General features: G+C 43.0%; 1 protein-coding gene across 1 annotated transcript in view; it reads right to left on the bottom strand.

Annotated features, from left to right (window-relative positions):
• fig4a (FIG4 phosphoinositide 5-phosphatase a) overlaps positions 1-16,610 on the bottom strand; it is a 57,887-nt gene extending 41,277 nt beyond the window's left edge. Inside the window, exons 1-11 of the mRNA XM_062550204.1 lie at positions 16,473-16,610; positions 16,059-16,126; positions 12,716-12,814; positions 12,277-12,400; positions 8,403-8,559; positions 8,202-8,252; positions 6,664-6,812; positions 6,347-6,475; positions 4,121-4,221; positions 3,557-3,719; positions 1,820-1,917 (exon numbers count right to left, since the gene is read on the bottom strand). Coding sequence (XP_062406188.1) covers positions 1,820-1,917; positions 3,557-3,719; positions 4,121-4,221; positions 6,347-6,475; positions 6,664-6,812; positions 8,202-8,252; positions 8,403-8,559; positions 12,277-12,400; positions 12,716-12,814; positions 16,059-16,121 — 1,134 coding nt within the window. The 5' untranslated portion in view covers positions 16,122-16,126; positions 16,473-16,610. The remainder of the gene's footprint in view (positions 1-1,819; positions 1,918-3,556; positions 3,720-4,120; positions 4,222-6,346; positions 6,476-6,663; positions 6,813-8,201; positions 8,253-8,402; positions 8,560-12,276; positions 12,401-12,715; positions 12,815-16,058; positions 16,127-16,472) is intronic.
• Positions 16,611-16,825: the final 215 nt, after the last annotated feature.

Below are 16,825 nucleotides of genomic sequence, written 5' to 3'. Positions count from 1 at the left end.
AGCGGTTTAGCTCTGGAATCAACTTTCGGATGACATCAAAAAGGCCTCAACAGTAACCATTTAGAGCCATTTAGAGTCTGTTTGCTTTTGTTTAGGTAAAGCCCAATGAATGACCTCTGTGTATGAAATTAACTATACTGTATAAATAAACTGGACTTGACTTGTATGCATGTGCATTTGCATGTGTTCGTGTGCGTGTGTGTACGCGTGTAGGTCCACGTGATAATAAAGGACACCAGAGAGCCATTGTCACTAACACACACACACACACAGGTGGGATTTGGTGAGATGTCCAATGTGTTGAACGAGAGCCTGGGGTCATAATCCTCTCAGTGTGTGAACGGCTGTGTGTGTCGGCTGAGTCAGAGTTACAGCTGTGCTGTACACACACCCACCCACACTCACACACACACTCACAAACACACCCACACTCAAATACATGCATACATTTAGAAGCATAAACACACACAATCTCTCTCTCACACACACACACACACACACACACACACACACACACACACACACACACACACACACACACACACACACACACACACACACACACACACACACACACACACACACACACACACACACACACACACACACACACACACACACACACACACACACACACACACACACACACACACACACACACACACACACACACACGATCCATTGCTAGTACGCTGAGTGTTATTAAAGTGAGATTTGGCCAACAAGAAGTGATGCACGCACGGGGAGGGATAATGAATGCTAAGCTGTGATTGGCCATCATGTTCAGCACACGGTGAATGGACGGGACTTCTCCTGCCAAGCGCACGGATGTGGAGGAGACTACAGGGAGGACACGGAGCCGAGAACACATGAAGGACAAACGCACAGACGTACCCTTAGAAGCACCCTTACAAGCACCCTTACAAGGACTCATCGTGGGCTGGGGAAATAAGGAAGAGTCCATGCAGAGCACCAAGTCCAAGTCTTCTGCATTTTGCTATGTTTCAGACTCAAGACTAAAGTGGATTAAATTATTTGTTTCTCATCAATCTACACACTATACTAGACAAAAATAATAAATGAATTGGACATTATAGGGAGATGCACACATCTGTCTATATAAGGTTGATGGTGCATGTCAGAGAAACCCAAGCCATGAGGTTGACATAACTGTCTGTAGACCTGCAAAACAGGATTGTGTCAAGACTCAATCTGGGTTTCTCTGGCATGCACCATCAACCATATATAGATATATGTGTGCATCTCCCTATAATGTCCAAATATTTTTGTGGAGTATAGTGTGTAGATTGATGAGAAACAAATAATTGAATCCACTTTAGAAGGATGGAGGGATGGAAGGATGAAGTGGGCTCTCTCTGAGGACATACAGAATGTTTAGGGGGGACCAAAGGAAGAGAAGAGGACCCCCACCCCAATAGGGATGTAACAGCCTATAGATCTGTATTGATACATCAACCTAATAGCAAACGATGCAGCATCACAGCAACGACACTGAGACATGTGTATAGATGGTGATAGGAAGATGCTCCGAGTTGTGGAAAAAGAACGCTGCCGGAAATGTTTAAAAAACATCAATTTTTTTTTTTTTTTTTTTTTAATACGGTCCACTCCATAGGACTATATAATGTAAAACAGTCACTAAGGAGCTTCAAAACAAAATACGGTCCACTCCATAGGAAAACAGTCACTAAGGAGCTTCAAAATAAAATAGGGCAAGTGTGAACATAGCCTAAGGTGATGGTTTCCCCACCATAAGAAGAATCAGGGGGGCTCAGGAGAAGGACGCAGAGGGACTGACCTTGACCAGGTTGAGGATGATGATGGGTGAGCCAAAACGCCGGAGCATCTGATCAAAGTGCAGCCCAGCGACATGGGCATAAGGGTCCGCCTGGTCCACTGGGGGTCAGACAAAGAGAGAGAGAGAGAGAGAGAGAGAGAGAGAGAGAGAGAGAGAGAGAGACAGAGAGACAGAGAGAGAAAGAGAGAAAGAGAGAGAGACAGAGAGACAGAGAGAGACAGAGAGAGTGAGTGTGACCAATACAGACAAACAAATGCATGCACAGGGCACACATGTGCACGTATACACACGTCACACATTCATGTACACACACAGAGTTCTATGCTGTTCTTTTTTGCTATAAAAATCTATTGACATGAATATGTGCGACATTTTCAGATGTCAGACACACACAATTAATATACCCTTTTTATTACTACTATTATTACTATTGAATTTATTTTTTAAAGGTGAGCACACGAAATTTCACTGCTGATAAATCCTTTTATGAGTACGTGAGAATAAGCTTGAACTTGAACTTGAGTTGAAGTCAACCTCATTGGCCACCTCTCCCTGAGGAGCACTGGCAGTAACAGCAGCTGCCGTTAAAGAACTGCACACTCCCCCCTCCTATTGGTCCACCCACGGACTCCCCCCAGGGCTCTCGCGCTCGTTACCGGCCTTTTACCGCGGCCTGTGGAGCCGCGGCATGGGCGTAGAGGGGCCGCTAGCCACTCATTTTCACCCCCGGTCAGACACCGCAGACGTCAGCAGAGCACCACATGTTACATCTTCCAGCCAGCACAGCCTAAAAGGCACTACCTTTACCCGATTCCTAACCTTAACCCCCTCAACCCTCATCCTACCCCTAAACGGTCTTTGGTATTATTTGCCCTCAACGGTGCCTTCCAGGCAGCGCTGCCTTCAAGGCACTACTCCCCTCAGTTTAGGGGTAGGATGAGGGTTGAGGGGATTAAGGTTAGGAATAGGGTAAAGATAGTGTCTTTTAGGCTGTGCTGCCTGGAAGGTGCCGTTGGGGGCAAAAAACACCATTGAGCCACCTAAACTGAGGGGAGTAGTTCCTTGAAGGCCCCATTGAGGGCAAATGATACCAAAGACCAGCAGACCACATGTTACAGGGCCATGTCACACGTCAATTAGCGCAACGCTTCAGCTAGCTAGAGCAGCTAATTGAGGAGATCCCCTGTGCTACAGTAAGTGCACAGGTGGAGCCAATACATGACTTTTACTCTCTGAAGCTGGAGTTTTCCATCTCTGCTGTGGCCACATCAGGTGGTTAAAGCCGGCGTTTCTCAGCCACCACCAACACTGAACTTTTAAGGCTGCACAATTAAAAAAAAAATGTAGATATACAAATTGCAATTTGAACTGATGCATTTATTCAATCACAGCTCGCAATGTGGGTGCGCAGCGGTGGCTAACTGCTAATTTTCACCCCCATAACCTTCTGGTCAGTAGGTCAGAGAGGTCAGAGAGAGAGAGGCCACAGAGGACCTCATGAGGCTTCATCATAAGATTGAAACCAGCTGTTCCTCTGTTATGTGTGACTGCTCCTGTGACGTGTGTAAGAGGAACAAAAAGAGTTTTCGAGGCAGGAGGTATTGAGTCAAGCACCAATAAATGTACAGTATACCGGTAATAACTATAAAAGAAACTCCCTCCCTCGCTCACACAAACACACACTAATATTTCCTCACCCTCTGACTGACACACACACACACACACACACACACTTACAGCGTATGGGTGGCTTAGGCATCATGGTGGAGATGTCTTGGCTCCAGTAGAGGGGCACAGATCCGCGCACCTGCACATAAGACGAGTAGCTGCCTGCCGTGAACGACATCACCGACGCGTCGTGAATGATCTGCTCCGTTTCAACTTCATTGGCCACGTCTCCCTGCACACACACACACACACACACACAAAATCATTTATATGTATTGATTGACACTATAAGCATAATACAGCCTTATTCATATCTCCTATAATTCAGGTGGATATCAACAACAACAATCTATAAACATAATGCACAATACACATTGCACTATTGCTTGCATTTACAGCATAAACAGCTTGTTTTACCCAAGCAACCATAACCAATACAAGAACAGCAGAAAACACATGTCCCAAAATGTGACTTGAGGTACAGTCTGGAGATTATTAACAGTGTTGATGTTGTAATAGGTGGCACAGAAGGTTGTTACATGTTAAGACTGTCCAACACTGGTGCGCGGGAGTGAGACAGGCTTGCCATGGTTATGTGAAACAGTAAGGGTGTTGTCATGGTGATGCGGTTACCTCGCAGTTGGCTCCCCTCTTGAGGAAGCGGGTGCCAGCGAAACGACTGGAGCGCCGAGCGATCAGACTCACATGCACCGGCCGCCCGTAAATCAGCAGCTCTGCGGCAGCAGGGTTAGGGACAATACACACACTGGTACACTACACACACACCTACAAAGTACACCTCAAAACATATACTGTAGACATCCGTGTACAGACCTAACATAGTTTCACACACACACACACACACACACACACACACACACACACACACACACACACACACACACACACACACACACACACACACACACACACACAGTCTACAAGGCTTCAAGGCACTACTCCACTCAGTTTAGGGGTTAGGAATAGGGTAAAGGTCATGCCTTTTAGGTTGTGCTCCGTGGAAGGTGCCGTTGGGGGCAAAAAAAACACCACCAATGTGCGGCACCTGCCGGGGTGATACAGGGCAGCCATTATGCCCCAGAACACTCACCACAGCAGCTGGAGGAGGAGAGTGAGGGAGTGAGTGAGCCAATTAAACTGAGGGATGATTACAGTAGGGGGCCAGATTGAATGAGCCAGCCTGGGAATTTAGCCAGGACACCACGGAGGCCCCTTACAGCACTCTTTGCGATAAGTTTCCTGTAGTGACCCCAGTGACCAGTGACTGACCACAATGACCTCGGTTTTAACGGCTCTTTTGATTGGCAGCATCTCCTTCAGCACAGTGTTCCCGTCGCTGCACTGGGGCACTGGGATCGATTGTTTTTGGCCACCTATTATCTACCCACCGACACCAATTCCAGCAGCAACCTACTGTAGCTTTCCAAGGAGGTCTCCCATCCAAGTGCTAACCAAGCCCACACCTGCTTAGCTTCAGTAATTCAGTAAAGACAGGGTATCTGTCCACAAACAATCTCATATCTCAATCTCACACACACAGCCATACACAGTCTAGCACACATATATACTGTACATACACACGCAAATATACATCTATGCATCCACATGCATATACCACCTTACTTTATTTTTTTCTCTCCACACCCACATTTCTGGCTTTTCATTGACCTGTTATTCGAAAGTGAAAAATATACTTACACCGTGTCCTAATTATAAGCGACTGCGCGACTGTCGGATAGTTGGTGTCCACATTGTATGCGTTAACATTCTTTAATGAACCTTTGTTACGTCGTGAAGAAGTTAATGGCAAGGCGGTGCGACGCGACTAAAATAGAAACGGACAGCGCAACAAAAGAGGGTTGAAGAAGTCGCGTAGCAAAGCAACTTGTCGCGCTCGGTCGCATCGCATTCAGTCAGGACATTCCAATTGAAAATACAGGGATGGAATTGATTTTGTCGCACGCATTCGGTCGTGTCGCTTGCAGTTAGGACACGGTGTTATAGAATTATTTTTACTTTTAATTAGCCTTGAAGAGAATGCACAGTATGAAGCTAAAGGCACATTCATTATCAAGTATTTTCCTGGCACAACTACAACTGTTCCTAATTGAAACATTTCATTTCAAAATCAATGCAAATCAAACAGGCTAATAGGCTAACTGGAAAACACACCATGTCAATCTCTAGCTATGGTGAAGGGTATGTGATGATGTGGGGCTATTTCAATTCCAAAGGCCAAGGGAACTTGCATAATATCCTGGTTCCATGAAATAGCTGGCCTTTAAAAATAAAAGCATATTTAAAAAAATCCTCCTGCTCCTATGGGAATTTAACATAGGGGTCAAATACAGTACGTATGTCCCCTAGCATTTAAGGAAGAACATCTATCTCAAAGAAAATTGGTGTCCTTAGCGGTTTGATTTTTACTCATTTACTCATACTCATATTTTTTTTTAATTAAGACATTAAGATCAATTGTCAAATGATGATTTTATATTCCTCTTCTTAGTCAACTTTAGCTTGGTATCAAATATATGTGTCCCACACTATACACATAGACACAGACACAGACACAGACACAGACACAGACACAGACACAGACACAGACACAGACACAGACACAGACACAGACACAGACAAAGACACAGACACAGACACAGACACAGACACAGACACAGACACAGACACAGACACAGACACAGACACACACACAACCTGTAATATGATTAATGGTGATTACTTTAGGAGACGACAAATAGTAGAATAGTTGCAGCCATGGCACCTAGCGTCTATATACAGGTCCCCACCCTAGCTGCATTACAGGAGGCAAAAGGATACTGGACTGACCGCAGAAGCCATGGATAATATAGAGGAGCCAATCAGGATGCAGGGTTTCCTTGACCTTGTCGAACAGCCGGCTGTTCCACACGTACTTGCCATAGGGCTCGTTCCTGACGCCATGAACCACTGTACACATCCGCGCGCACACACACACAAAGAAAAAAACAATCCACATTGTCACATGGATATACTACACACACACGTGTTGGTAGAGATACAGTATGTACACACGAGTGAACATAATCAAAGAAAGAGCAAAGACATTCACTCACACACACACACACACACACACACAAACACACACACACACACACCTTGCGTGGGAAGGCCCTCGTCCTCAAAGATGTCAAAGCTGTCTTGTTTGCTGGTAGTGGTTGCCTCCACCTCACCCTCCACTCCCTCGTACGGAGCTCGCAACACACACATGTTGTACTGCAGGGAGTGGCTCAGGTCGTAGCTGTAACTGTACACACACACATACACACGCACACGTTATATTGCTGTGTGTCACTCACAGATCACAGCTGTAACTGCATACGCACACATCCGCGCACACACACACACGTCATATTAAACTGAATGCCTCAAGTTATGGCTGTAACTGCGCGCACACACACAAAAATTAAACCCTTTGTGATGTGATCAGATATTTATATGTGTGTGCATGTGTGTTTGTTAGGATGTGCCTGTTTGCATGTGTGTGCAGTGTGTGTTTGTGTACTGAGTACTGACAAACACATCTGTGTCACAACCCCTGATGGCCTGCTGCTCTTGTGTCCACATTCAAAGCCTAATTTTGAATTCAAAGATAATTTTGTCTGTCTGTCTGTATGTCTGCGTCTGTGTGCGTTATATAATCCATTGTGGCTGCCTGCTTCAGAGGCCTACTTCAACCCTCTGCATTCAGATCACTCCAGAGATCATTACAGATAATCTAAGGGGAGATGAGGCTATTCAGTCGACCTTTGTGACCTACCGGGACAACTCGCTCTATTTGGTGCGTATTCGGACCTGTCTGCATCTCTATCTCTTTTGTCACACACACACGCACACACACACACATACTCACATACACGCACACAGGCACACCTTAACCAATTTCTCTCTGGAGAGCTATGACATTTCTTCTTCAATCTCAGGTTATCACTTCATTATTATTCCAAATGTCAGACAACGTTCCTCTCCGCAGCCTGACCTGATGTGACACTCTCACACACCTGTGTATGGTGGGGTTTCATGAGGCCACACACACACACACGCACGCACGCAAGCACGCACGCACGCACACCTTGTTCATTTGACTGATGCTTTGGCTTGAAATGCCTAAATTGCACACTGCCTCCTACCGGAGGCAATATTTAAACATTTTAGATAAATAAATGAATATGCACACAATATGCAAGAAAGTATAGACACATAAACATGAACTCACACACAAATACATAAGCAGACATATTAGTATAATAGTCTCCTGCTAGACATCTATCGGCCACATGACCATAAAGCGCACACACACACACACACACACACAAACACACACTCAGCCTAAAGTAATAATCTTTATGCAAGGTAAAAGAAACAAAACCATATTAACACCATATCAACTGCCCCCCAGTATTAACCTCATAGCTGAAGAAATTTAGCAAAATCAATGTATTAGGTGCGGCAAATAGTCGGGAAATTACGGTATTTTGATTGAGGAACAAAACATTAGGTCAGACTAACAGACGAGTCACATGTCTGACTGGCATCAAACTTCTGAGACACAGCGCACACACGTTTCCAAGGTAAGCTGAAGAATAGGTCACAGATAGACAGACAGACAGACAGAAAGAGACACAGACAGTATTACCTGAAGTAAAAGTTACTGGAGAGATCTACATTTTGGAAGATCCGGACGTATCTAAGGTCATCAATAAAACAGATCAAATGTTTAATAGCAATATTAATATATTCAATATGTCTGTAACATGTTAATAAATATCAATATCAATAAACTGTTTAATTCAGTTCAACAAAATCAATTACTTGTGTAAACAACACAAACACACACCTTGCTTCGTCTGGATGTGTGGCGCGCACAGAATCATTGGGGATGTAGATCATGTTGGTGTCCTCAATCTTATAGATTGAATGTCCACCGATGTCTGCTACTTTCCTGCGCTTGGTGATCAACACAATGTAGTAGCCTTCCAGGAAACGCACAAACCCTGAAAACACACACACACACACACACACACACACACACACACACACACACACACACACACACACACACACACACACACACACATTAACAGCTGATAAAGCAGTTCTCCAGAAAATACAGAAAGTCAGGAGGTCGTCCAGAAAGCAAGTTGATATGGCAAGCTGTTGTAACCACAGCATGACACCAAAATAAAATCACCAACAAAACAGCCTTCATGTGCAGTAAGTAGGCTTCTTTAGTGAGTGTTTATGCCCTGTTGATGCAGAGTCAAAAGCCAGTAAGTATGTCAGGAATTGAACTCTAATTTCAACATGTGAAAGTAGACACTGCAACATGCAAATTGTTTTACAGATATCACTAGATTCCCTAATAGTAATTCCTACTGAAAATTCCTACTCCAAAACTTGGCATACTATGAGAGTTCAGATGCAAAAGCCTCTAAACACCATCTCCCTCAAAAATGCGAGTGAATGCTCTCCACACAAACATAGTTTACGTTAATCAAATAATTTAGCTTCAAAACCAAACCAAAGATCAATTTGCAGACAAAAACCTGAGCCTGAGATACATTGATACATTCACTCTTCATATGTATCCATAATTTTCAAATGAATATTCAAATACAGCAATTAAGTGACATTAACAAGGGAACTCGGACGCATTTTAAACACACACTACAGCCTGCCCAGTTACAGCAGTGCATCTTCTTTAACACAACTGAGCAGGTGATACAGCTCCTCCAACACAGAGCGACGTAAACAGATGAAAAACACAAACAAGTTTTATAAGGGTCTGTGTGTGTGTGTGTGTGTCTATACATCCCACTGGTCTCTGCATAGGGATTACATAAGCCTCTCGCTCTGGGCTCGTCACCTCAGTGAATGCGGCTACTGCCACCACGGCCGGCTCGTGCTACTCGTGATGAGGCCGCTTTGTCTCTCAGGTGTGCCACAAAGGCCTGTCTATCAGACACACGGCATGGAGGGCCATCCAACCACATCTGCCAACACTACTTCAACTGCTCGAAAAAGAATGGATGTCTGATATTAATAAATCTGTGTATGCCATTATTCAGTGTGTGTGTGTGTGTGTGTGTGTGTGTGTGTGTGTGTGGCTTGGGGGGGGGCTTACTGGTGACTCAGATTCTCTTCAACTTCTATTTGCCTCATAGTCAAGCAATCAATGTACAGACGAGTGATGTGTGATGCATGAGAGAAAGAGAAAGAAAGAAAGAAAGAAAGAAAGAAAGAAAGAAAGAAAAAGAGAGAGAGAGAAATGGGTGATAGAATGACAGACAGAATTAAAGAGTTTATGTAACTGAAGGATATTACACATTATCTTAAATGACCAGACAGGGAACAACAATGATAGATATGACCCAAATTACACTCACTCACTCACTCAGTTACCCCCCCCCCCCCCCCCCCCAACACACACACACACACACACACACACACACAAAATGAAAAAGTAATTTTCCCCCACTACGCCCCAATTACACTCCTGTTGATACTGATGACAGATTTGTACAGATGACATGGGTCAAAGCCTTGCCCACGGGAAGAATTATGTCTGTGTGCAGAAATAGGTGACACATTTGACACAGTACAGTGTGTACTTCTTCAGAGCTGGAGCCACAGCCGTGTCAGGGTCAACAGTCACCTGGTTGACACCAGACAGCTATTTTTGGTTATTATTCAATAAGGACTATCATCAACTATCCAAATGCCCGGCAGGTATAAATGAAACTACTAAATACTGCACTTCATGTTGTAAGATTGTTGTGCAAGTTTGAGCCAGTTTGCCTTTTTTAATCCAATCTTGCGGTTTGTCAACTAATACCTCAACAATTACTTTGATCGGTCATGGGAAGCTCAGACCAGCACTTACGCCAGGTATTTCACTATTTCCCTGATCTACTGTATCTGGCTGAAGCATTGTGCAAATTATAGTTAAATGTTTTATTGTATGGTTGAAGTAAATATGTGGTAGTTTTACTATTTTACTTTCACTTTCTGAAGCTGGAGCTTTCTACCTCGGCAGCTGTATGTTTGTTGGTGGAGGGCTATTCAACTGCAGAACTTAGAGACCATCCTTATACTCTACCGCCTTAACATCCCCATATTACACAGACAGACCACTGTTAGAGAAGGTCACCGTTAACATCCCCACCACAAAGGATCTCCAGACAAGAACCTTGAAATATTACGTGTATATATATTATGTCTCTAAAAACATGACAACAGGTTTTGAGGTCATGAATTAATGCGTTATATAACCTGATGCACCATAATATGGGAGCTCACCCTGTGTTAAGCGCTGAAAGCAGTCGGCGGAGCAAGTTATTACTCAATTTACTCTCCAATGTGAGTGTGTTATTAGGTAGTCATAAGTAGGTCAGAGCAAATAAGAGGAAATTAGATGTTTTCACTGCAGTGTTTCATATTCTCACACATGCAAACACACTTAAGTAAGTTAAGTAACACACTGAATCAGAGGCTGTCTAAGTTCATGTAGCCTATTTCTATGCAACAACTGTGAGTGTGTGTGTGTGTGTGTGTGTGTGTGTGTGTGTGTGTGTGTGTGTGTGTGTGTGTGTGTGTGTGTGTGTGTGTGTGTGTGTGTGTGTGTGTGTGTGTGTGTGTGTGTGTGTGTGTGTGTGTGTGTGTGTGTGTGTGTGTGTGTGTGTGTGTGCGTGTGCCCTTGTCCATGAGATGAGTTTTCAATGAGCATCCAATGAAGCGGCTGAATCCATGTGACTCATAAACATTGAAAATGTATCTAGATATGGACATTGGTCTCCATTCCACAGTCAATGTTTGTCCGTTATATACAGCATGACAGTATGTATAGGACTAATACATAATATATATATAATACTAATACATTTAAATTTGAATAACTTATCCCATCTAATTGAATCAAATCACAGCAAATGTTGAAGTATCGTGAAAAATCAAATAGCTGGCTTAAAGAATCGATATCGTATTGGATTGTGATGGCCCTTGTGATCTCCTTCCCTAGACTAGACCCTCCCCCACTCTCACTGTGCTCGACCACGTGAAAAACACTCAGGTAAAAGAAAGCAGTAGGAGCTTACAAGAGATTTACCGGGAAAACTGACAAATCAAACACAGAAAATGAAATAGGAAAGGAGGGATGCAGATGGAACAGTTTATGAAAAGACACAGAGAGATACACACACTCACTAACAAACACACTGACATAGACAGACAGACAGACAGAGACAGACACACACACACACACACAGACACAGACACACACAGACACATACACAGACACAGACACAGACACAAAACATGCTGAGAGCATGTTAATACCAGACTGCCCTACATCATCATGAACAGGTGAATCAGTATGCGAAGAGTGATGCTGACCTCCTTGACCTCACACAATACTTCCATATTATCTGTGTTATATTAGGAGACACAAGTGTGCATCAATCTAATTTGAAGACTAATGCCTCGACCTTTACACTTGTATAATGATATAATCCAGATAATCATTGCCAAATTATTACACAATAATAGACTACATCATTGTAAACATAATTTGCTTGTTTAGCACTAGAAGCATCGATAACACCTATTCCACACGTACACACACTTTGATCTCTCTTTCTTTCTTTCTTTCTCTCAATCTCCCTCTCCAACTCTCTCTCTCGCTCTATCTCACACACACAGCTCGGCTCTCTTACCCACGATGCCAAATGCTGAGACGGCTCGAGAGAGTCCTGAGGAGCCTTTCTGGCCCATCTTGGTCCGGTTCCCCAGATCCAGCCTCCCCAGCAGCTCACGCACCTCCTGCTGGCTGTAGACATGCTGCACACACAAACATATACATTATTTGCAATCTTTTTTTGTTTTATGCTGTTTTGGTGGGCTATATCTATAAGCACCTCAATTTGAACCAGTACGAGCACTGATGATGTGCTCAATACTTAACTGATCTACAGGTTTAAATGAATTGGTTTTAGTTGTGGCTACACAGCATTGCATTTTTTAAGGTTCCCATTGAAACAGACAGCTTAGGATGTGGACGAACTTCCCTTCCATCTATTTTGCACTTTCTAACTTGATGGTGCTCTTCGCTGTTCACATTTCCACCATTTAAAAAGGATGTTTCTAGAGTCTTACCTTGTCGTCGATGATAACCAGGTCTCGTGGCTCCGTCCGATCGATCTTAAGCACACGGTGGCTGGTCTGGGCTTGGTTACTACCCACCAGGAAGTACCTCTGGCCAAGAGCGAGTAAAGAGAGATCAGAACAGACAACACAATACCTTGTCAAGCAAACTGACTCAACAGGCTAACTGATACAAGGCTACCATGTACATCTACAGAAAGATGGCCAGTGGGATATCTTCAGAAGAACACATCTTGTTGGGACCCCGCTCTTGAATAAAGCAGAATCCAACATTGGTCATTGATTGGTCAACACCTGTAATACCAGCGACGTACACACTTAATCTACATTCGTAGGCGGTTTGGAACAGATTTGGTTGGACAGTGTTTGTAAGGTGAAAGAACATGTGTCCAGAGGCACATTTGAGGCGGCCTGCTTAATTGATATCCTCTGCATGCACCATTGGCTCATATAAAAGCCACACACTTCAAAGCCTACTTATCACCGGAATATGCACAATATTAAAATTGTCTGATCGATCTGATCAAATCCCATTTTATGAGTTGACATTTTAGGCTGCGATTAATCAAATTAAGAGACTAGCTTTGATTGGATGCTAGCACCTTACTCTTTGTGTAGATTTCAATTATGTGTATTTCCTGGTACTAGTACCATTTTGAAGACTTTATGTTGAACCTGAGTTTTAATGTTGCTATAGCCTAGGCATAGGCTGCGCTCAGTTGCACAAATCCTAGTAGTAAATGTAAAATGACAGCAATTAAAATGGAGAAAACTTGAGAAACAGTTTTTTTTTTTACCCTCACATCAACCTTGAAGTCTGGTGCTGCAGCATACACAGCACAGCATATGCAGCATGCACTAATGTAAGTAGTCTAACAGACCTCACTCACAAAAGAAGGATGAGGCTGTAATAAAATAGGTAGCCATTATTGGTAACCCAGATTCAAATATGTATGAATGTGTGTGTGTGTGTGTGTGTGTGTGTGTGTGTGTGAGTGAGAGAGGGAGGCGGGTTGTGAGAGGAAATATAAAGGTGTGTGTGTCGTCTGTGTGTGTGTGTGTGTGTGTGTGTGTGTGTGTGTGTGTGTGTGTGTGTGTGTGTGTGTATGGCTAGGTGGATTTGTCAGACATAAGGACAGACTTGAGACAGAGTAAGAGTGCTTAGAGGGAACAGGACACTCTGCAGTGTTCCAGACCCCTATGGTGCAAATCAACCTGGGGCTGAATCTCTGAATCTCTCTCTCACACACACACACACACTCCTTTTTATTTTCTATCTTCTCTTTCTTTCTACCACTCCTGCCCCCCCCTCCTCCTCACACACACACACACGTCTTGAGAGCCTATCCTCTTATTGTAGCCTACACTACAATACCTAGGAGAACACGTGTAGTTCAGACTCTGAAGCCCAAAGTGGTCACCACCACAAGAAAATCCCCCAAATGGGAGCCCTGGGCCTCCACAATACCACCTCCCGCCAGTGCCCATTACGCCCCACCGGGAGGACACAGGCCCTTTGTCCGTCTATCAGGCCATATCAGGAGCTACTTCAGACTGGCCTAGGAAGGCGACTGAACGCATAAATGGTCAAAAGCCAAGAGAGCTGAAATGGATTTGGTATATTTGCATCAGGGACCATATGAAGAGTTCAGATGCAAAAGCCTCTAAACGCCACTGCCATAATAATGATGAGTACACTCCACACATAGTATACGCTAATCAAATAATTTAGCTTCAAAGCCCACTTATTACCACTCTGTTCCTGGACTGAAATATTGATTTGTAGGTAAAAACCTAGGAGCCTGATAAAAACTGCTAATTTCAAAGAAAAGTGGTCAGACAGATTTAGAGGGTTTTGCATTTGAACTCTTCATATATAAAAGAAATTAATCTCATACGTGTGAAGATACTTCATAACAGATCATAGCTTTAAGATAATTTCCATCTGCAGTCCTTTTCTCACAGGTCTGCAAATCCACTTATAAGACTCTCAGCTTTCACCATATTATTCAATGTCTGTGTAGCACTGTTTTGCCTCTGGGATGAAAACACAATCACAAAATCTGAGCATGTACAAAATCCAAATACTGACCAGAGGCATTGGCTGTTTCGAGAACGGGCATTTTGAGATAACGGAGGATTGCTGTCGTGCAAGAGTTACATTTCAAACCAATCATCAGTGAAGGCAAAAAGTTGACACTGACTGGTAAACACCATCACTCTTTATGTTTGACATAACTGCTGATAGGCATTGTGTAACCACCCATTCTTGATAGCACAACTGATAATTCACAACTATTCATGATGTAGTGCCTAATTTTGGTGTAACGACTAAGGGTGGGAATTGGCAAAAAGGGATGATTCGATACTATTACGATATGTGGGGCACAACACAATATTATTGCGATTCTTAATATATTGTGATATAACAGGTATTGCGATTTGATTCTGCGATATATTGCAATTCACGTCTCCCATATTATTCAAAGGCATTACAAAAAATAAGGACAATAACACTGTCCAACTTACTTTGTCATGACATGGTGCATGTCAAGGTCCTTTACAGTACTATTCGCTTTTTGTTGAAAGCTGAAATACACCCACACTTTTGATGTGAAAGAAGACTGAGCGTTGTGTATTGTGAAGCCATTTTTATTTGAAATTGCCATTGAATGCACAACAAAATGGCACAACAAGTGCCACCTTGAAGGCATAGGAAGCAAATTTATTTGATCTTATCAGAGTAAACCCCAAGTAAACACACTAAATTTAAAATAAAAGATGATTAAATTCTAGAACTACACAAACAAAGTCTACATGCACCAAATAATGCAATATTTATATATTTTTCGCCACCTGTGATAAAGGCCACCTTTAAAACTAGGCCAAGAGATTGAAGTTTTAAAACTTTTTAAAAAAATGTCAGCCAGTATGTTATGCCTTGAACAAGTCACTCTCCCACAAATCCACAAATCAATGAACAGCAAGGGCCTATGACAGCCTACTGAAGTGTGCTTCACTGACAAAACTTCCTCTTCATCCCTTTGAATTCTAAATCATCTGAATAATACACGCAGTGGTGTTACCTAGCCTGCCTAATGTCATGTCCAGCATCCTACTTTACTTTTCCCCACTCAGAATGACAAAATCATAAAGTATGACAGGAACTAGCATGAAAACCAGTTTGACTGGTCGTCATATGATATTAATGCCACCAGGAATAGATACATTATTTTTGATTGAGAGGGCATGGGAAGTGATATGACGAAAGGTGTCATCTACAAAGGCAAAAGGGGGAACTATCGTCGAGAGACTTGACTTGACAAATACTCACCGCTCTTGTCTCGTAGAGGACTAGTCTCTGCAACCCACTGATAACAGCCGCAGTCACAGGCATGGTGACTAGAGGGGGAATTAAAAGTCAGTAATGAACCATGGTAAAGACACATTTTGAGATGATGGAAGATCATCATGCGCATTATGACTCGCCGTATATACCCGACAGATATATTGCAACCGCCGATATGCCCGATAACGCCAGAATCAATTGTTCAATGAGTAAATTAATCAAATGGTAGTTTGTTTTGCCAAATAATTCAGCTAAATAAATGAGGAGACGGTCTTTGCTTAAAAGCTAGCCAGGTGTCAGCTAGCGACCTAGCGCCGTGATTCTCATAACGTGCTCTCAGTAAACGGCAGTACAAGTTTGCTTGTGCTCGGCAATGTATAAGCATGGGGGTTTAATTACCACTTTAACTTGAAAATAATCAAAGTTTCCTTATTTCATGGTGCAAGTCCAGAAAGATAGAAGGCACGAGTCTGTGTTGCCAAACCGTGAGTCCAATCAGGTGACTGTCATCATACCCAGCTGCAACGGGAAGCGCGGAAGGTCAAATTGTATGACCGTAGTTGGGACAAAATAAGCGTTTCAAATACATTTACAGCAGTCAACTTCGATAAATGCATATATTTTTTACAGTGCACAGTGAACAGCTTAATATCATTTTGTTTTAGTGTTCATAGTCTATGCATCAGTTACAAACATTACATATTTTAGGGTACATTGCTGGCAATTTTCTCAAACGTTGAAATATTGAACGT

This window comes from Sardina pilchardus, chromosome 12 (genome assembly GCF_963854185.1).
Source record: "Sardina pilchardus chromosome 12, fSarPil1.1, whole genome shotgun sequence".
In the NCBI taxonomy this organism is placed as follows: domain Eukaryota; kingdom Metazoa; phylum Chordata; class Actinopteri; order Clupeiformes; family Clupeidae; genus Sardina; species Sardina pilchardus.
This window is presented reverse-complemented; position numbering and strand designations above follow the sequence as displayed.